Below are 21,543 nucleotides of genomic sequence, written 5' to 3'. Positions count from 1 at the left end.
AGTGCTCTCCTACACCCTGTGGGATACATGTGTATTGCCTAATTTTCTCCCCACAAGCGATAAGCTTTTTGTACTGATAGTTTCTTCTTCCTTCTGCATAGTTTGCCCCCCTCACCCCACTTCCCTGTTGAGCCTTCCTGGGATTTAATTTTAGTTCTGACTATTTCAAATATGAATCTGCAGTTGTTTTAGCTTGCCTATGAGCTAATTTGTTGTTTGGAATATTGCCATTTTCTTTTATCTGATTTTGTTCTTAGGTTTATGCCATTTTGTGCTTGTAGTATGTGTTGATGTAATTATTTTAACAAGGATTTCCCCCCATCTTTGTTTAGAAAAGTAGCATCCTTATTTCTTTATCCTCATTAATTGCAAGTTTAGGCTGTCATGGGGGAGGGGGTGGATGGGTAGAGGTTGTGGGTGGAGCAACGTTTCCTCTTCAACTTTCAAAGTTTTTTGTTTTTTGTTTTTTGTTTTTTAGCATTTATTATTGCTGATGACAAGTCCAGTGTCAGTTTAATTGTTACTTCAAACTTTTAAAAGTTCTTGGCATTTCCTTAATGGACTTGTGTAACTCTATCATCAAATGCTGATTGCCAACATTTTAGTTTTCAATATTCAGTGGTCTTTATTCAGCTCTGAAAGTTTTTCTTGTTTTATTTTTCTTCCTGACTTTTTCCTGTCTCCCCTACCCCCACATCCTCTACAGTGGAGATGACTGAGTATGCCTTTCAAATTTACAAGCCTGAGTAGTTGTCCTTTGGGAAACATCCTGAGGAAATTTGAGGTCTTGATTAACCAGATCATTACACTTGTCTTCACATTTTAAATGTTTAGGATTTAGGATTATCTTTCTAATCTTGTAAAAAGATTTATTTTTATTATTTCTAATTATGTTTGTTAAGTGTCTGTGTGTGGATTGTGTGCATCTAAATGCCGGTACCTGTGGTGGCCGGGGACATTGAATCCTCACAACTGGTGTTACCTGCAGTTGTGCGCTAGCAACCAAACTCAGGTCCTCTGCAAGAACAGTGTGCACTCTTAGCTGCTGAGCCATCCCTTCAGCTTCTCATCATTTGTTTTATTTTGTTTTTGTTTTTGTTTTTGTTTTTTGTTTTTTGAGATAGGGTTTCTCTGTGCAGCCATGCAGTGCAGTTTCGACACAGTACTTATTAGAGATTTCATCATGCCGTTAAAAATATCCACAACATCCTTTTACCTGACTGTCTGATGTTCGTTAGTTTGAATGCTCCATTATTTTTGAAAACTATTTTCCTAGTGATTTCTCCCCCTTGTTTTGCCATATACAGTGTACCTGTATGTTCTGTCACTTTCCTCTTTTAAACAGTTGAGCATAACCTGAGACAGTACTGGTTAATGCCTATCTGCCCTCACCAACGGTTCTGATTAATTCTTCTAACAGTGAGTGACACGACTTCTATACTAAACTCTAATCAGAAAGCTTTTATTTGAAATTTCTGTTTCTGTTTATTTTTCTGAGTCGTTTGTAGCTATTTTTTCCCAAGTGGTCTGTAGAATTTGTGTTTAATTTTCGTTCTGTGCCATTGGAGTTTTCATTCCTTTATATATAACTTGTTTGATGTACTCTTATCTAATTTAGTTATTCTTAATCATTTATTTAAAAAGCTGTCTCCTTGTTTATTTATGGTTTAGATACTCTATTGCACTCGTATTTTAAACACTCTTATTTTAAAGCAATAATTATTGCTTTTTCATAAGCTTTAGTATTTGATAGGAACACTTATTTTTGATTCTCAAAAATTTCCTCATTTTTATAAACCACTTTTTTGTTTTGCATATTAATCTTAACACTTTTGTTATAGTACAAAATGTAGGTGAACTTTTGGCTAGTGTTTCTTTCCATAGGTTTTTGCCTTGAAAGAATAATGTATTTTTCTACATTGAGTCTTATGTCTTGCATAGTTCCAGTATTTTACATAGTTTAAAATCCATATAGATAGATGTTTTAAGATACTTTTCTTTGCTGTTCTGAATGGATGTTTTCCTTCTATCTTCTGGTACTGAGCTTTTACTGATTGGGTCAGGGTTTCTACAGCAGTTAATATAGCATCTCACTGTTTCTATTCTGGCTTAAGAGTAAAGATTTCTGATTGGAATGATCTTTGTTTGCTTAAGGAATGATCTTGACATCGCTCAATTTTATTTTTATTTTTATCACTGTTAATCTGCATAAATGAATGAATGTTGACACTTGTCAACTCTCAGTTTCATGGAGAAGTGGCAGCTGTGGTTTGTAATTGTTTTATGTTATTAGTACATTTCCCAAATTTAAATAATTAGAGTTTTAAAATAGAAAACTGGCGTGGCTTAGTGTGGAAACATTAGTCTTCAGTAGTTTGCTGAGCATGGAGAGTTAAGGAAATTTGAGGGAAATGTAGTTGGTTTCCTCCAGTCCTTAAGATCTGATGTAACCACAGTCTACACATCGTTCTTGCCTGTGTGCTCGCTTTGATTGTTGGCTAGAAGAGGAGCTTCTGACATGTAAACCTTCTGAGGCTTGGCAGGTTTGGAAATAGCCAAATAAGGTGCTAGGTGCTTGGCCTATTCTAGTTTTTACTGTGTATCTTTGGAATTCTTTCTCTCTTTTTCCTTTCTCTATTCCTCCTTACTTACTGCTCCACCTCCTTTTCCTCTTCCCTTTCTGTCTCTTTCTGATCCTCTTCTTTATTTTTCTCCTTTTCCTTCTTGTGTGCTTTTTTAAATTCTGGAGGCTCTAGGCTCAGTCAAATCCTTCAATGTGGCAGACAGCCAGATTTCCAATAGGCCCAAACTAAGCATGCTGCTGTTGCTTAGCAACCACTTGTGAAGTCTTTGTCTATGGTTGAATTATAAATAGGGTTATGAGCAGAAGTGCAGTTGAAAATGGGATTTAAAAGAAAGAACTACTTTTTTTTTCCTTCTCATTTGAGTTTGAGGGATTAAAGAATTTTTTAAATGTAGTTTTTAGAAATCTGGCTTATAAAAGTTCAGCTTATCAGGAATATAGTAAAGGCTCTTTAAGTTCATGTCTGTAGTCAAGCAATAAAGTCTTTTTAAAAGCTTAGTGTGTGTGTGTGCCTTTGTGTCTTTGGAGCCTACAGGAAGGCTTTGGATCCCGTGGAACTGGAGTTAATCACAGTTGTAAGCCAATAAATGTAGGTGCTGGGAACCTCACTTGGGTCCTTTGCAAGACCCTCCAGGGCATTTCTCAAATTCTGTAAAGTCTATTCTTTTTGTTGTTGTTGTTGTTGTTGTTTGTTTTTGTTGTTGTTGTTTTTCTGAGACAGGGTTTCTCTGTGTAGCCTTGTCTGTCCTGGACTCGCTTTGTAGACCAGGCTGGCCTCGAACTCACAGTGATCCATCTGCCTCTGCCTCCCTAGTGCTGAGATAAAAGGCGTGTACCTGGCCTAAGTCTATTCTTTTGAAGGATGAAAACTATCTATTTGTAATTGTTTGTTTGGATGTGGGTGCTGTCAGAGGCTAGACTAGGCCATGGAGCCTCTGGAGCTGGAGTCAGAAATTGCTGTACATTTTCTGATATGGATGTTGGGGAGTGAACATGGGTTCTCTGAAAAGAAGCAAATGCTCTTAACTACTGAACCATTTCTTTAACCTCTAAAGTCCTTTGATAGTTAGGATTAAACACTATGATATAGACATGAAGGCTAGAGTGCTATTCCTAAATTTGGTGGTCATTCATGTAGAAAAAGACTCATTATAATACATACTGTATGACTGTATTTCCTATGTGCATACATGTGCAATATAACCCAATTACAATATTACTTTTTATTACCACTATTTTATTTTATATGCTTAATGACATTATTTCTTTATAGTGTCTTAAAAAGCGTTTGGTGCATGCCTTTAATCCCAGCACTCAGGAGGCAGAGGCAGGCTGATCTCCAATGAGTTCGAGGCCAACCTGGTCTATGGAGGAAGTTCCATAATAGTCAGGGATACACAGAGAAATCCTGTCTTGGAAAACCAAACCAAACCAAACCAAAACCCAAAAAATGTTCAGTAATTTTAAGGGAATTTATATTTGCCTGTTTCAGTTGTTGTCTGGGAGGGTTACTGCCTGTCTGTTAACCTAGACCTAGTCCTAGAAGCTTTTAGCTTCTGTAGACTCTAACCTAGGCCTGGGACATTTTCAGCCTCTGAAACTTACTGCTTAATGAGCTCACTCTTTCTTGTTCTTACTGAGCTCTGGGCTGGCTGGTTCAACTCAGCTGTTCTGGCTCAAATTCCTCCCAGCTGATTTATTCTGTCTGGCTTCTCTCTTGGCCTCTGGATTGCTCTGCTTGGCCTCAAACTAACTCAGCAGTCTGCTCTAACCTCCTGGCTCCTCATTCTCTGACTTCGCCTGAGCCCGCTCTTTGCAACCGGCCTTGCTATTACTGTCCTAGTAAAACCACCTCCTCCTCCTCCTCTCTACATTGCCCATTAAGTTGCTCCCCTTTCCTTCCTCTTCTCGTGAGAGTTGGACTTACCCTATTCTGTCTTTCTCTGATTCTGCCACTCAGTTAGACATCACTCTCAAACATGGGTGCTTCCTTCTATAAACTCACTTTACCTTCATTGTTGGGGATTAAAGGCATGCACCATCATGCCTAGACCTAAGCTTTTCTTTACCTGAAACTTGCTGTATACCAAGCTGGCCTTGAACTCAGGTCTGCTTGCCTCTATCACCTGGATTAAATGCATGTTTATATTTCAGTTGACTCACACAGACCTAGAAGGTCTTTGGATGTGTTCACTTGCCAGAGCAACCATGTTCTGAATAATTTTAATACTTCTACAAGTAGAAATATACCTTATGGAGCTAGTTATTGTGATGTGTGCTTTTAATCCCTGTACTAGGAGATGGAGGCAGGAAGACCCAGGAATTCAAGGTCATCATAGTGAGTTCAAGGCCACCCTAGGCCTACACAAGACCCTGTCTCAAAAGAATCCAAGATGATGATGATGATGATGATGATGATGATGATGATAATAATAATATATTTGGTGAATAATAGTGAATAATTGTAGTTATTTTGGGGTAGAATTTATTAAAAGCTTTTGTTAAGATTTCTAATCCCCTGATTTTAGTCAGGAAATCTTTAATATTTACATTCTGGTTTGTGTAGAGAAATTTTAATCCAGCCATATGGCTGTTCCGGCAAAGGATCACACCCAAAGTGCTTCTAGGCCTGTGTGGAACACAGACATGCCCTTAGTACACCTTTTAATCCCAAACAATTGAAATAAGATTAGTTTATAGAAGGAAGCAGCTGTGTTTGAGAGTGACCTTTAACTGCGAGGCAGACAGAATGATGAACCAGAGAAAGGTATGACAGAACTAGTCAGAAATAGGATATGTCCAGCTCTCAGAAGAACAGGACAGGAAGGAGAGGCTACTTAAGATCAGTGCAGGGAGTTTTAACCTAGAGTTGATTACTGGGACAGTTTTACAGAATTGTTGCAGAGAGAACAGCTAGACACAGGTAAAGACAGAATGAGCCAGAGAATGAGAAGGAACCAGAAGATGAAAACATGTTGCCAGAATTAGTTTGAGGCCAGGCGGAGCAATTCATTCAGAAGCCAAGAGAATCCAGTTTGAATCATGAGGTTGGAGAGGAGTCTGGGCCAGAACAGCTGAGTTGAACCAGCCAGTGAGAGTTCAGAAAGAGCTAGAAAGCCTTGGGAACAGCTCTTATCTCTCCCCTCATATGAGGAAATAGCAACATTTTGTTGTTTGTTTTTTCTGTATTAAATTGGTCTTATGGTAGTGTATGTAGAAGCTATTTTTTTCCTTTTTTTAAAGATTTATTTACTTATTACATATACAGTGTTCTGCCTGCTTGTACATCTGCAGGCCAGTAGAGGGCCTTAGATCGCATTATAGATGACTGTGAGCCACCATGTTGTTGCTGGGAATTGAACTCAGGACTTCTGGAAGAGCAACCAGTGCTCTTAACTGCTGAGCCATCGCCCTAGCCCGAGGAGCTATTTTTTTTTTTTATGGCACTCAGATTCTATTAGTTTATGCAAAATTTACTTGAATTCTGTTATTTATAATTTAAAAATAGAGCTGAACTCATTTAATAATCATAATTAGTGGGCAGGTTTAGGTGGGCGCAGAAGGCAAGTGCTCAGTGGATTCTAAGGTGCTGGCTCATTGATAAGGTGACAATTTAGAGGAGATTGTCTAAAGTATAGTAAGTTTTGGTGCTGAATGGCAGTTTTGGGTTCTTGGATAGCTTTATGTTTCTCTTGTTCTTTCTTTTCTTTCTTTCTTTCTTTCTTTCTTTCTTTCTTTCTTTTTTTTTAACATCTCAAATAGATTGTAGTAGCTCAACCTATAATGCTAGGCTTTTAATGAACATTTGCCAGCAACAAGTAGATTGTACTCTTATACATTTTTGTTGGGAAAATTTTAGAATGGTAGAATAATTTTGTTTTTGCTGTTGTATGCTCACTGGAGATCATACTATATAAAAGTGTAACTATTCGATTAGTTGAACTGGGTAAAGATATGCAATTACAAATAGGATTGGTCAGAAGAGTAGTGGTAAAATAATTTTAGTAGATCTACAAGGAAGGATGATCAGCCATATGCTGTGTTAGGGAAGAGGAAACAGTGGCACAGACAGGCATTTGAGGTTTTACCAGAACCTGAGTCAGGGTGATGCGTCTGTTGTGCTGTTGGACCTCTGTGCTCAGGAGCCGCAGCTGCAGAGCACTTGCTTTTCAGCAGGCACTTAGTTCTGTGAGGTTTTAGAAGGAAGAGAGGCAAGAGAATGGATTATTGATCTGACCTGACCTGGGGATTATGGGAGCCTTTCCTCCATGTTGTCTTACGGTTCCGTGATTGTGCATTTCCTCACAGCTTCAGCTAGACACTGCTCGGGTATTTTAGAATAATGCCTCAGATTCCATGCTCATTCGGTTTTCTCAAAGTAAAACTGACCAAGTATAATAAATAAAAGATGTGAAAAAGAAGCTTACTACTACAGTGAAAGAAAATCAAAATACCAGTGCTGGAGAGATGGCTCAGAGGTTAAGAACACTCAGTGTTTGCTCTTTCAAAGGTCCTGAGTTCAAGTCCCAGCAACCACATGGTGCCTCACAACCATCTATAATGAGATCTGATGCCTTCTTCTGGCCTGCAGGCGTACATGCAGGCAAAACACTGTATAATTAATAAATAAATAAATCTTTTTTTTTAAAAAGAAAGAAAATAGAAATACCAAGGATTGTAAATAAAATCATAATACTAATCTAAATTTATCAAAGAAAATTTCCCAATACTAGTGCCTTAATAACAAAATTTAATCACAAGCGAGGAAAAAAAAAACCTAATTAATTGTAGCTCATAGGTTAATTCATATTGCTTTCTTTTGTGACGATGATAGTAGTTTATTTGCTCATAATCTATGTATATACAACATTTAAGATTTTGTTTTAATTCTTTTTATTAAGATATAAATATAGTTAGAGTCTGTATATCCAATGAATAAGAATAGAATATTAAGAAAATTAATCATTACTTTTTATGTAAAGTGTTTAAAATGAGAATGATAAAAAAAATAAAATGAGAATGATTATATGGTAGATGATGAAACTCCATTTTTAGCCATTGTATTATTAGAAGGTGGCTTTAACCTTCATCATCTGTTTCATGGAGCTTTTATTATTTAAAATGGTCTGTGTTTGATTCCCATCACCACAGGAATGAAACCAGAAACAGAAAGGAAAAACACGGAAGACAAGTGCTTGTTTTAGTAAGGACCCAACTCCTTTCAGCAGCTGTCACTTAAGTTAAAGTGAAATGCAGGTGTTGGCCTTGCTTATATAGTTTTGTGTCCATTGTCTTCTGCCACCTCCAACCTTGATGCTAGCATTCAAACCTAGAGCTATGTGCATGCTTCGTGAGCCTTCCTAATTTTGAGCCAAATCCCTGCCTTTGTATTTTTCTTTCACAGCGCTTACATTAGACTGTAGATTGTTACCTTTAGAAATGAAAATTCTTTCTATATTAAATTGTAATATACAGAAAAAAGGCACATGCATGCTAAAGCCATTAGGTTATATTCAGAGTAAAGAACAATTGAAAATTTTGTTTGTTTTTTGATATTTGAGACAGGGTTTTTATGTTGTCCTGGCTTTTCTGGAATTTGCTCTGTAGACCAGGCTGACAACCAAAGAAAAAATTTATATTATGGGCTTTTAGCATTTCCACACTACTAGGAGCCAATTGAAAAATCAGAAATGAAAATTTTGTACAGATTACTTATGTTCAAAAAATTTTTTTTTGATGTGAACAGTAAGACAAAAATTTCCCTCAGTGATAGTGATTAACTTTTGATAAAATAATTGTTGATGTCTAGTATGTATAGGATATACTATCATTGGAAGTTTATGTTTTAAAAATGAGTAAAGCAAATCTTTATCTAGAGGTCTGCTTTGAGTTTGTGGTTTTAGTACACAACAAACAGGCTTTTAAAAATCAACAAACCACATCCTCAAATAATCGCACAAAAAGTGCTAGAAAACTGTGGGGTTTTTTTTTTCCCAGATATTAAGGTTTTTCCTTCTTTTGAAAGTGTAGAATTTATTAAACCTATGATTCAAGTGCCTTATTGTTCTGGAAAAGGGAAAACAAGTATGTTAACGCACACACACATGTGCATACAGACAATAGAATGTTATATCACAGTGATTGGTTTATTTAATGTAGCATGCATTTTTCTGTAATTGGTATCTAATAAAAGGTGTCAGATTAATGTTACGTGCTTATAATGCAAAACACTGTTTCTCTCCAAGAAAATAAGGTATTTCAGCTAGGAAGTTGTGCTCCTAGGTTCACGTTTGTTCTAGGAGTCATAGTTGCCTATTGTTTCTATTTTGGGGCTGTTGCCAGGTAGATTTAAATTTTCTCCTCTTATGGTTGCCCAAATTCTAACTTCCTGATTGGTTACATGACCTTACTTTCATTAGCCAACCACAGTGACTATGCAAATTGTACTTCAGCTTCTGTTTCGGTCAAAGAACTGATAAGATGGCTGCAAGGGGCTCCTTTGGGGTATGTTTATTTTTTCAAAGAGGGTTTCTATCATTATGTAGTAATAAGTGTAGGTTTCTCTTAAAGGGATATTTTATTTTTGAAATAGGAAATCACACTCCATGTAAACTTCTATAAGACTGAAAAATGCCTCTTGTTAGATTTTATTTTAATGGTGTTGTACTTTGATACTTAGACACTGTGTAAGTGGTGTATTTCATTACTTAAGTGTTAGTGTGTGAGTATCTAACTTAGAAGCTGCTAGAATGTTCTAGATTAGTACCTTTGCTTTCTAAAAGAACAGATTTTTGAATTTAAAAATATTATAGGTGTCAGTTACATGTATGTAGCATACTATTCTTTAGTCAGTATTATATGCCCTAAATTTTCTCTCTCTCTGTGTATATATATATATATATATGTTCATTATTATAATATTAGGACACTCCAGTTGTCGTTGTTTTGCAAATGGCTTCATCATGGCATTGACATTTAAGATGTTTTCTGGTATAAAAGTTTTAGATTTCTCAAGTATGCCTTATACTAAAAATCTTATACTAGGAATATGATGAGGTATGCATGCTAAAGGGCTTTGTTTAACAATATTAATGTAGAATTAGATCTGAGTAATGTTTATTTTTAAAATGATGCCTTCAAAATGATGGCAGAAATAGTAAATGGAAGCAAGATCCTTTCGACTGCTGGTAATGTGGTAAAGCCACAACCTCAGGACATTGAAAATGCATCTCATGAAACTTGCCAGGTGAGTTACAAGATAGGTTTTGATTAGGCTCAGAAAACATTTGCTTCCTTTCAGACTCTGGCTGTCCTGGTAGAGGTAGTTGATTGCATTGTCCACAGTAGGAGAAGAGTGTTAGACCATAATCCCCAATGCTGCTTGCTTTGTTCTTTTACTTATAGTGTGTTTAATGCATTGAGATAAACATGTTATTGAATCTTGTCCTATTTAGGATAAGAGTAAGAGTCTTGTCTTCTTTTAGTATGTAGAGAAAATGATGGTAATAATTTGCATGTAGTGCCTTTCTCAAAAGCAAAAATCACACCAAATACTTAATCACCTGGAAATTAGAACACCCTAAAGTAAAGTATGAACTAACACTCAGTTTCTTGGTAATCCTCCCCAGCCCCAAGTGTGTGTGTGTGTGTGTGTGTGTGTGTGTGTGTGTGTGTGTGTGTGTGTGTGTAAGCAAACATACATACAAGCATATAACAAATAAATTTTAGGGAAAAAACTATCGAGAATGTTAATTCATACTTAATTCATTTTAAGGATAATATATATACAGTCACACATATATACATATGTATACATATACATATACATACAAATGTTCAGATATATGTGTGCCTCGTGCCCAGGGAGGCCCGAAGAGGGTGTTGAATCCTCTGGGACTGGAGTTACAGAAAATTGTGAACCACCACGTTGGTGGGTGCTGGAATTGAACCTGGGTTTGAAGAGCAACCAATGCATTCAACCACTGAGCCATCTCTCAGCCCTGTGTGTTTGTTTTTTAATTTCAAAAGTATGACCCAATAAAAGAGATGAAAGCTAATAGATGTTAAACAAAACAAGGCATCATCTTATTTCTTAAGATAAAATTTTTAAAAGTTATGATATATACTAACTTGGATGAGGTCAAAGTGATGATTCATTTATTGTTGGACTGACTGGTGTGACTCATGGGTAGTAAACAGTAGAAAGGGTGTTAGTAGTTATTGTATAGTTGGTTTTCTTTACGGTCCTATTTTCATCCATAAATATGCAAATTCTTAAGCAGTGCAAACAAACCTTAGTGCTCTCAACTGAGAAATGACGGTTTTGTTTAGATTTGTTTATATGTACTTAACTCGCTTATGTGTGCCTTGAAAGTCAGAGCAGGATTTGTGGGAACTGGTCTCTCTTCCCACTCTGTGGGTCCCAGGACCTGAATTCAGGTCACTGTGATCAGGATCAGGTCATCAGGCCATCATCATGACGACCAGACTTTTAGTAGCAAATGGGCTAGAAATCGTGGCTATTGAGTAAAATGATGTTTAGGAGTCACTTATTAATAGTCAGTCCTGTAAGTTGATTTTGTTAAGACATCTAAGGAAAAAAAACTTGAATAAAAGATATTTTCATGTGCTGTAGAGATGGCTTAGTGGTTAAGAGCACTGAGTTCAGTTCCCAGCAGACTCAATTTAGGCTCCAGGGCGTCTGATGCCCTCTCTGGCTGTTGCTGGCACTTGCTGCACACATGTTGCAAACATACACATAATTAAAACCAAAAATAAATCCTAAAACACCCATGAGTTTCAGCATCTAGTTACTCAGAAAATTATGAATCATGTTGTCACAGCATGAACATGAGAGAAGTGTTTATCACGAGTACTGCGTTCACCTACGTGATTGTGCTTCACATTCTAAGTTTTGTGTGTGTTTTATTTTTATGCATCCTTATATTAGAAAATATTTGAATTAGCATGGTGGTTATGTGTGTGTGTTTTGAATCAATAATCTTAGTGTTTATGAGTATTTTTAGCAGACAGTAAGGACCCCAGTTTAAATAAGGTGGAAACATAAAACCAAGCAGTACTACAGATACCAGTTATTAAAATAAAGCATTTGAGTTAGTTTCCATTTTATTGTTTTCCTTGACTTTTCACAGTGTCTGTAGTTCTTAGAGCACTTGCCCTCATCTGCTTCCCTTGTTGCTGGGTCAGGTTTGTGATACTTCTCTCTGATTGGCTTTAGGCAGCTAAGACTTTGAGCCAATCAGAGTGAATTTCAGGTGCCCTCCCCAACCCCCCCAACCCCCCCCCCAGGACTGAATGAAGCACTGAAGCAGCTGTTGATTTATTTCTCTTATGTGGAAATTATATAAACTAAAATTACAGCTGCAGCAAGCTCCCTCTTGGGTATGTTTAAAATATTGCAAGGTTCACCTATAACAAAGGGGGAAGAAAATTATGATTAGTTTAAAATTTTGTTGACTAGGAAAAGCTAATAGAAATAGGAAAAGCTAATTTAAGGGGAAAAAGAAACTCTGATCATAGATTTTTTTTTTGTAGTTTTAAATACTTAATAAAAACCTTGTAAAGTTACCTTATAATCCACACATTTTATTGCTTTAAAGGCAGAGCTTATGTAGTCTTTTTGTAACCTACTGTGAAAGGCAATTAATTGTGCTTATTTTGGTAATTATATTTTTACCACTACATCACCAAGAATCAGACATTTTGATTTTGTTATGTGAATTAAGCTGAGTCAGTTCCATGCAGTAGACAACACAGCACTTTGCCATCCTGTCCGTAGTCCAGAATAATGGTGAATTTTGGGTTTGGAAACCAGTAGTAACGGTAGGTAAAATGGTATGAGAAATGTCCTTAATTATTTGGATTTAATATTTTGGTGGGTTTTATTTATAAATGTTTTTTACAAATGTAAGAACTCCTAATCTCCTAAAATAAAATATATTTGAATTCTGTAGGTTCTAACTCATTGTGTAGAAAGGGTATTTTTTTTATGTATTTTCCCTGTTTAACTGATTCCTCAGATAGGAAGTTGTATTTTAGGAACATTTAAGAACATTGATTAAAGCAAGATAAAGTAGCATAAAAGGTATAAATGTGACCCACTTATTTATGTGTACTGTATATTTAATACGTATCGTGGATTTAAGACATGAAATCTGTGCTCTAGATTATTTCTGACAAATAACCACATTGCAGTATTTCAGATCTGGGTTTTGTTAGCTATGCTTCTCTGACCTTATTGTCTGTCTCCTGTTGCTGGGCAGGAAATAGAAAGCTGGCTGCTGATTGGCTGAGTTTGTAGCTCTTGAACAGCCACTTAAATTCTTGAGTTTTTTCAGCAGGGAGATTATAAACTAAGACAAACAGCTTCCCTTTGTTTCATGGCTGTGATCTCTTGGTGTAAAGAAAGTGAAAGTAGTCGGTATAGGGGAGGGGAGTTCACATCAGCAACAACAACATCAAAAAGGTTTTCATTTAAAGAAGAGACTCATTGGTCTTCCCTTAAGAAGAATTTATCAAAAAATTGAAAAAAAATTATAAGCCATAGAAACACATTCCAGGTAACACACCTCTCTCTCTCTCTCTGGTTATTAGCATACAGATTTCTATAGAAAAATGTTGATAGTATTTCACCAGAGTTTTTGGATCTGAATATGTAAAGTCAGGACCTAAAATAGTCTATCTTTTAGCTTTTCTTTTTCATTTACAAAAGTGTTTCCATGAGAATTAATTCATTACATTATTAGTTACTTATAGATAGAGCAGACATTTTCTGCTGTACAGTAGACATGCACTTTCTGTAAAGCAGGGTGCAGTAGTGTGAAAGCTCTGTGACTCCAGTGCTGCTGCCTTTAAAGGGAGCAGTCATTTTACTGAGTACATAGATGAGTGGCATCTGAGGCCCAGGTGACGGCGCTTACGCGGTCTGTAGGAACACCTTCTGGTAATACAATCTTGGAGACTTGCTTGCAGGTTACATGCGCTGCTCTAACGCATATTTTCCTAATGAGCTTTGCCTATGCAAAATAGATTTCTCAAAGCAAATTGCTGATTGGTTTGCACAGATTTGGCTGAACCAGTATGAACTGGTTGTTCATGCTACTTCCTTATTGCTTTGTCTGTTTTTTTGTTATATTTAGAACCTATGAAAATGTGGTGAGTGGCTGTAGTGTGCTCCCTTGTGGGTAAGGAAGGTAGTGACCCTGTTGTCGCAGCAGTGCTTCAGGCTGTTACTGAACTGAATGGCTTTACTGCAAAACCCAACTTGACTTGGATTATATTTATTTTTATTAAATGTTGCTGGGTAGAGTATAATAATAATTGTTTACACTGGATCACTGGGTTTTCTAATTCATTCTTACACACTTACAAATCTTTCTTTTTTTAAGAGAAATTTGTCTCAGACTCTGAAAGTTATGCCTAAAAACAATGGATATATATATGCTAAAAAGGATAATAATTCTAAATGCTGTGTGTTTGTGTGTGCACGTGTTTGCGCATGCACACACACATGCTCAAACAGAGCCTCACTCTGTAGCCCAAGTTGGATAGGAGTTGACTCTGTAACTCAGCCTAGCCACAGACTTGGGATGATCCTCCTGCCTTAGCCTCCCAAGTACTAGGATTATCAGTGTATTCTACATTGCCTGGCTTAAATGCTTAAATTAATTAGTTAATGTTGTTAATCAATCACATCTAGTTTAATTCTCAGCAAAACTTGTGTTGGTAGAAAGAGGCAGCCTGTCTCACTTGCAGTTCAGTACCTGGGAGAAGTGGCATTCAAACTTACAGCCCCCAGCACGATTCATTTCTTATCTACATTATGGAGATATGAGGCTGGCCTCAGACTCAGCGAACCACCTGCCTCCGCCTCCCAAGTGCTGGGATTAAAGGCCTGCATCACCACACTCCGCTTTAATTTTATATAAATAATGATAACTATTTGTTATATAGAATTTCTGAAAATGGAATGTCACTTCAGTATTTGAACAGATTTAAAAGATTATCAACATTTACTCTCTTTATAGTCAGCAAAGTGAGTGCCAGGCTTGTGTTGTCTGGGATATACTTCATTGGTAGAGCACTGATTAGCCTGCATCAGAAAGCCTTGCTTTATCTCCTGCACCAAAAAGTAGGTCAAAGATGTTTATCTTCAGCTGGGCATTGGTGGCGCACGCCTTTAATCCCAGCACTTGGGAGACAGAGGCAGGTGGATTGCTGTGAGTGTGAGTGTGTGTGTGTGTGTGCGCGCGCGCGCACGCGCATGTGTGCATGCAGGTGCACATCCACATGTGTTTTATTCTACTATAGTTGACCCCTCTCTTCTTCCCTCCTTTCTCCCCTACTCTCTTTTCTGACCTCCTCCTAGCTACTGGCTTTTGTGTATATATTATGGAAGATGAAATTGAATTGAAAATTCATGATTAAACTTGAACCACAAGGAAAAAGATGGTGCAGTGGTTAGTCTCAGTTGTCACTTGAAGGGATCTAGAATCATCTGAGAGGTGGGCCTCTTGGGTCTACCTTGATTGTACTGTAAGTGGCCCCATTCCCTAGGCTGGGTCCTAGTCTGAATAAATAGGAGAAAGTAAAGTGTGCACCAGAATTCACCTTTGCTTTCTGATTGCAGATGCAGTATGTCCAGCCACATCAACTCCTTGCTACCCTGACCTCATATGGACTGGATTCTTGGACTGTGTTTCAGAGCAAATCCTTTCTCCCAAAGTTGACTTGGTCATAGTAATTTATCACTGCAACCTAAAAAGTAGCTCATCTGATGCAAATTAAACCTATTCAAAAAGTCAAAGATAAGCTATTAGAGGAGAAACCAGCAAAACTACAAAACAGATGCAAAAACAGAGGCATAAACTGAGAAAAGTTCATTCTTTGGGAAACAGATAGATTTGATAGGACTCGAGCAAAGTTGACTAAGAAGGAGAACACATTTCAGTATATATACTTTCACTCTTTCACACTTACTGGGGAATAACAACATATGATTCATTCATAAAACCGTACAATGATAATGAGTTTTCAGTAGATTCACAGTTGTGTAGCTATCACCACAGTGAGTGGTAAAACATATTTATGATTTTATAGAAGAATTATGTACTCTTTAGCAGTCATTTTTACTTTTTCCAAACCTATAACCCAAGCTGGACCAATGGCTCAGTGGTTAAGCGCTCTTGCTGCTCCTGACATGGCTCAGGCTGGGTCCCCAGCACCCCACCTGCTTGCTTCATTGCATCATCAGGCTCCTGAAGCTTCTCTGTTGTTTTGTTTGGTGTTGGGGACAGGGTTTCACTGTGTGGCCTTGGCTGGACTGGAGTAACATTATAGACCAGGCTGGCTGTGAACTCACAGCGATCCGCCTGCCTTTTCCTCCCTGAGTGCTGCTTCTCTGGAGTTTTAACTCCTGTGTTGAGAATAAAGGCTAGCTAGCTTCTTTCCCTGTTGATTCGCCTAACAACTGCTGTTCTGGTATGCACTGTTCTGTCTGCACCTTTATATTATGTAACTTTAGCAAATATGAAAACAAAGACTTCTAAGGATTTAATTTTTTATTTGCCATTGTTTTAAATTTATATGATCTAAATGGTTCACTTTAATTTTCAGTAAACCTGTAATTAAATGACTTTTGTCTTAGTTATTAAAATCCTTTTCTTTTTATTTTAAAGATTCAAGATGGATAGTATAGAAGAACCTCAGAAAAAAGTCTTCAAGGCTCGAAAAACAATGAGAGTAAGTGACCGCCAGCAGCTTGATGCTGTGTACAAAGTCAAAGAGGAGCTGCTGAAAACCGACGGGAAGCTTTTAAATGGGAGCCATGAAAATGGAGAGTTGAATCCCACTTCACCTTTGGAAAATACGGACTATAGTCAAGATAGGGAAGAAGTGAATGGTGTTGAAGGGATTTGTTTGGAGTCTGAAGAAAGTAAACCGGAATGGAAAGAAACACCTTGTATTCCCAGTGCTAGTGTAAAAGTCAAGCAAGAGGAGGATTCAAATAGTGAATCTTTGTCTCCTAGTGTCACTTCTGAGCTTGCTTCTAAACTAACCACTGAACCAGCTTCTAACACCCCAGCGTCTGGTACCCCAGCGTCTGGTACCCTAGCGTCTGGTACCCCAGCTTCTGGTACCCCAGCTTCTAGTACCCCAGCCTCAGGTACCCCAGCCTCAGGTACTCCAGCCTCTGGTGATCTGGCTCCTGGAGTACCAGCTGCTGATGATTCTGCCTGTGAGGAGCTCCCCTCCAGTGACCCCTCCCCCACTGACTCCTCCTCAGGTGATCCCAGCTGTAGTGACCCCACCTGTAATGACCCCACCTCTGGAGATACTGCTTCTGAAGAGCCTGCCTCTGATGATTCCACCTCTCGGGAACCCATGTCTGAAGACCCCGCTTCAGGTGCACCAGCTGTAAGTGAACCAGCTGCGGATGAACCAGCTTTAGATGAAGCAGCTGCAGATGGAGCAGCTGCAGATGGAGCAGCTACAGATGGAGCAGCTGTGGGTGCACTGGCATCTTGTGAACTGGCCTCTGGGGAAGCAGCTGCTGATAACTGCGCCACTTGTGATGTTTCGCCTTCTGATGATCAGCCTTCTAGTGATGAACCCTTTGGTGGTCCTGCCTGTAGCCAGCTGGCTTCTGGTGAGCTGACTGCTGAATCAGCCACTGACACTTTTAAACCAAGTGCAGTTCCAGTTTGTGAACCAGGTCCTGACACTGACAAGACAGAGCAGAGTAGCACTAACAATGATGGTTGCTCAGAAAAAAATGAAGATAGTGAAAACTTAGACCAAATTCAAAATAAAGCCTCATTTGATAAGGAAAATAAAGCTAACAGTAGTGTTGATGAGAAGGAAGAAACTCTAGACTCACATAGTGCAATGATTTGTTCTGATCTACCTCCAGAAAATGTGCAGCAGGTAGAGGAAGAGCCTGCTGCTGAGCCTGCTCCTGGAGAAGACGCCATCTCCAGCAGTATGGAAGTTGACCACAGCGACAAGGATGAGCACGACAATCCTGCAGAGGCTGGAGAAGCTGTCGAGGAAAGTGCCACGGAAGACGGCCAGAAGGAGGCTGCCCTAGGCAGCACGGATTCGATGGAGACAGATGAGATCATTCCTATTTTGGAAAAACTTGCACCCACTGAAGATGAACTCACTTGCTTTTCAAAAACTTCTCTCCTTCCGGTTGAAACAAGTCAAGATTTGGAAGATAAGATGGAGGGTTCTTTTGGCTCGCCGTCGAAACAAGAAAGTAGTGAGAATTTGCCGAAAGAAGCCTTTTTAGTCCTCTCTGATGAAGAAGATATTTCATGTGAAAAAGATGAGTCTGAAGTTATATCACAGAATAAGATGAACTCTCCAGGTTAGCTGATTAATGTTTTTTATTTGCTTTAATGAACTGTTTAATAGAACATGCTCAATAATGTCAATATTAGTATTCCTTGAGTATGATTTTATAGAAATGCAGCTAGGTCTGGTGGCACAAGGAGAGAAGAGGGAGGACCTAGCAGAGGGAGGACCTTGCAGAGGGAGGACCTTGCAGAGGGAGGACCTAGCAGAGGGAGCACCTTACAGAGGGAGGACCTAGCAGAGGGAGGACCTTGCAGAGAGAGGACCTAGCAGAGGGAGGACCTTACAGAGGGAGGACCTAGCAGAGGGAGGACCTAGCAGAGGGAGGATCTTGCAGAGGGAGGACCTTGCAGAGGGAGGACCTAGCAGAGGGAGGACCTAGCAGAGGGAGGACCTTGCAGAGGGAGGACCTAGCAGAGGGAGGACCTCAGAGTTCAAGGTCAACTTTGGCTACATAAAGAGTTTGAGGCTAGCCTACACTACATGAGACCCTATCTCAAACCATTAATAAGACAAGTAGGAAAAAATCCTACTTTTACAAAAATAGAACTAATATGTTATAGTACATCTGGAGACCAGCTATTGCAGATTGCTAACTAACTGATACTTTCTAAATTATTAAAATCAGGAGTCTTTCTGGGGAAGTTTAGCCTTTAGTGCAGCTATATTTGTCTTACGTGTTTCACGTGCATTCTTTAGCTGCTGGTCCATCTCTTCTTAATTTCAGAGCAGATCCTCCAGCTGTGTTTACAAAGCTAGGGCCTGTTTCTTCTTCTGTTAAGTCCTCAGCTTACTTGAATTTGGATTTCTATCATTCTGGCTGTTCCCAAACCTCACAATTCTTTCTCTGTTAATGCAGTTCCTTATGTTGTGGTGACCTCCAATCATAAAATTATCTTTGTTGTTACTTCATACCTGTAATTTTGCTAGTGTTATTCATTGTAATGCAAGTATGTTATTTGCAAATGTAGATATATCCTTGTGAAAGGGTTGTTTCATGATCCACAGGTTGAGAACCACTTACGTGGAAGATAGTATTTGCACCATTCAATTGGTGTACAACTTTGAAAATGTATGGAGAAGTTAGATTTTCTGCGGGCTACATTCTCTCCTGTAGTTTGTAAGATTGACAATCTCTATGTTTCTTGGCCCTTTGTTCTTGCTTATCTATGAATTGCCTGTTACTCCCTTTATTTTTTTCTAATGCATATATTGTTTTCAAGTAATTTATAGGACTTTGTTTGGCTTTAAATGTATTTATGGACTCAATCTAAACAAGGGGTTGGCAGGCTGTGACCCATCTAACTTTATACAGTTTAGCTGGGACAGAGGCAAGCCTGTTTACATATTACATACAGCTATTGTTATTTCTGCACAGGACAACAGTAAGTAGTTTTGTGTCAGACTGTACTCTTGTGGCCATTTAAAAAAAAGTAACTTGCCAGGCGTGGTGGCACAAGCCTTGGGAGGCAGAGACAGACAGAGTACTGTGAGTTTGAGGCCAGCCTGGTCTACAAAACGAGTCCAGGACAGCCAAGGCTAACACAGAGAAACCCTGTCTTGAAACAAAAAAACAAAACAAGTAGTTTATTAAAGGTACTACCTGTCAGGAAGATATTAAATGCTTTATTTGATCCCTTTCTCAAAGCTTTTGGGGTGACCAGAACTATAAGATTTGGTTACCCACCTTTAGTGATCTTACTGTCTAATGTTGACAATCTGTCTCTGTGCACCCCCCCCAACACCCCCCCCCCATTTCTCTCTCTCTCTCTCTCTCTCTCTCTCTCTCTCTCTCTCTCTCTCTCTGTCTCTCACAAGATGTTCCCAAAAGACGGTTTATGCAATCTCTAGAGACTGAGCACAAAGTTAAAGAAATACAGACCCCACTTCTTACTAGGAAGTAAGAACCTGTTAACATATTTTCTTATCAGTTCTGTCACAACGTAAAACTCTAGCATACATACTAGTCCTTGTAATCTGTTCTAAAACTCCATGCATGTTCTGTCTTAAGTGCCATGAATCTAGGAAAACAGAGTCAGCATAGGATATAATTTGAATTGTTTAGAATTTATCAGTATGTTAAGTTTATCATTATTAGTTTGATAATTGCCTTAACTATTGCTTTAGTTTTATTACACTTCTTTATTGCATGTATGGAGGCCAGGATAACTTGAGGCAGTTCTCTCCTACCATGTAGGAGCTAGGAGCTGCAAATTGGTTGTCAGGCCTGCTAGCAAGTGTCATTTACCCTTTGAGTCACCTTGCTGGCTCTGGTTTAGTTTTAATTGAAAATAAAAATCTGAATGCTTTATAATAGTTGTTACTGGTGACTAAAAAAAAAACCTTATTTTTCATCTTCAGTGTATAAGGAACAAACACAGTTTGGATGTCCATGTGGTCTTTGACCTGTCGGTCTGTGCTCCCATAGTCTTCAAATTTCCCATGTTGTGACTAATTTTGTAAAATGTTTGGTAGCAGAATGGTGAGAAAAATGCGAATTAATGAGGTGTTCCTAATGTTCAAAAAAATAAGACTCCTTTCTCCACATTTCTCCTAACAGCAGAAAGGAGTGAGAAGGACAGCAAAGCTGAGGAAGAGGAGCCAGTGGCAGATGAGGAGCAGCCACCCGTGAGAAGTATGCATGTGCCCACCTGCCTCAGTGTGCCTGAGGCTGTGGGCTGCCATTTCCCTCCAGGATGGTTGCAGCATTTTTTAATTTAAGCCACAATTCATTGACCTTGTTGATGAGCAGCTCAGGGATCTTTCAATGTATTATTTCATATGTTTTAATGTGTTTCTTGTATTTGTTTGTTAATTGTTCCACAGAGAGGATTTAGACAGACACTTTAAAGCACCAAGTGTCTTAAGCTGTTTTTAAGCTTAGGACAGGAGGATTTGCCTTGCTGTTATAAGTGAATTTAATATATTTCTGTCCACGGCAGACTCATAGGGAAGGAATGCTAGAACTGATAGCACAGACTTAGAAAATGCTAGAAGCCAGGGTTTGATTTTGGTTTACTGTGTCTATATTAAAAAGTTGTTAAGTAGAATTATATTAAATAAATGTATAGATAGATGTAGATATATTTCTTTATTTACTATTATAATAAAACTGAATAGTTTTTGAGCTCCTCTCTACCTTTCATCTTGAACATTATTTTGCAGATAAAGGAAATAGGTTTCATCTATGGAGAGATGTTAGTATGGCCATAAAAGATGTGGAATATTAGTGCTTTAATTTTGAAATGCTGAAAAGCGAGTTAAATTTTTCTAATGATTTTATGAATATTGACATTTAAAATATTTTTCAAATCTTTGAGTGTCTATTCATTGCCAAGTGTACTTTTGTGACATTAATGTTACTATCCATTAGGATGTGTTAAGTGTATCTATTAGAGTCTGTTACAGCTGAAGGGCTTGACTGATGAGGGAGTGGCTCAGTCAGTATGAGTGCCATGCACCTGTTTTAAATAATTCAGAGTATACATAGGTAATAGAAATCTGTGGCATAACAATGGCGATTGTATGTTGTTAAAGTGTTCACGTGTGCTAGGGAACTCAGCAGAGTCCCTATCATCTCC

General features: G+C 38.3%; 1 protein-coding gene across 6 annotated transcripts in view; it reads left to right on the top strand.

The window, feature by feature from the left end:
- Nucleotides 1-21,543, top strand: part of ATF7IP (activating transcription factor 7 interacting protein) — an 85,940-nt gene that overhangs the window by 27,200 nt on the left and 37,197 nt on the right. For 3 of the 6 annotated variants that reach the window (XM_084765387.1, XM_084765386.1, XM_084765385.1), the window contains exons 2-3: nt 16,282-17,975; nt 20,523-20,597. In XM_084765387.1, coding sequence (XP_084621513.1) covers nt 16,289-17,975; nt 20,523-20,597 — 1,762 coding nt within the window. In that variant the 5' untranslated portion in view covers nt 16,282-16,288. Of the gene's footprint in view, nt 1-16,281; nt 17,976-20,522; nt 20,598-21,543 lie in introns of those variants that run through there. The other 3 variants (XM_084765388.1, XM_084765389.1, XM_084765390.1) reach the window with 3 other exon arrangements.

This window comes from Acomys minous, assembly GCF_964271855.1.
Source record: "Acomys minous genome assembly, chromosome: 17".
Taxonomy (NCBI): Eukaryota; Metazoa; Chordata; class Mammalia; order Rodentia; family Muridae; genus Acomys; species Acomys minous.
This window is presented reverse-complemented; position numbering and strand designations above follow the sequence as displayed.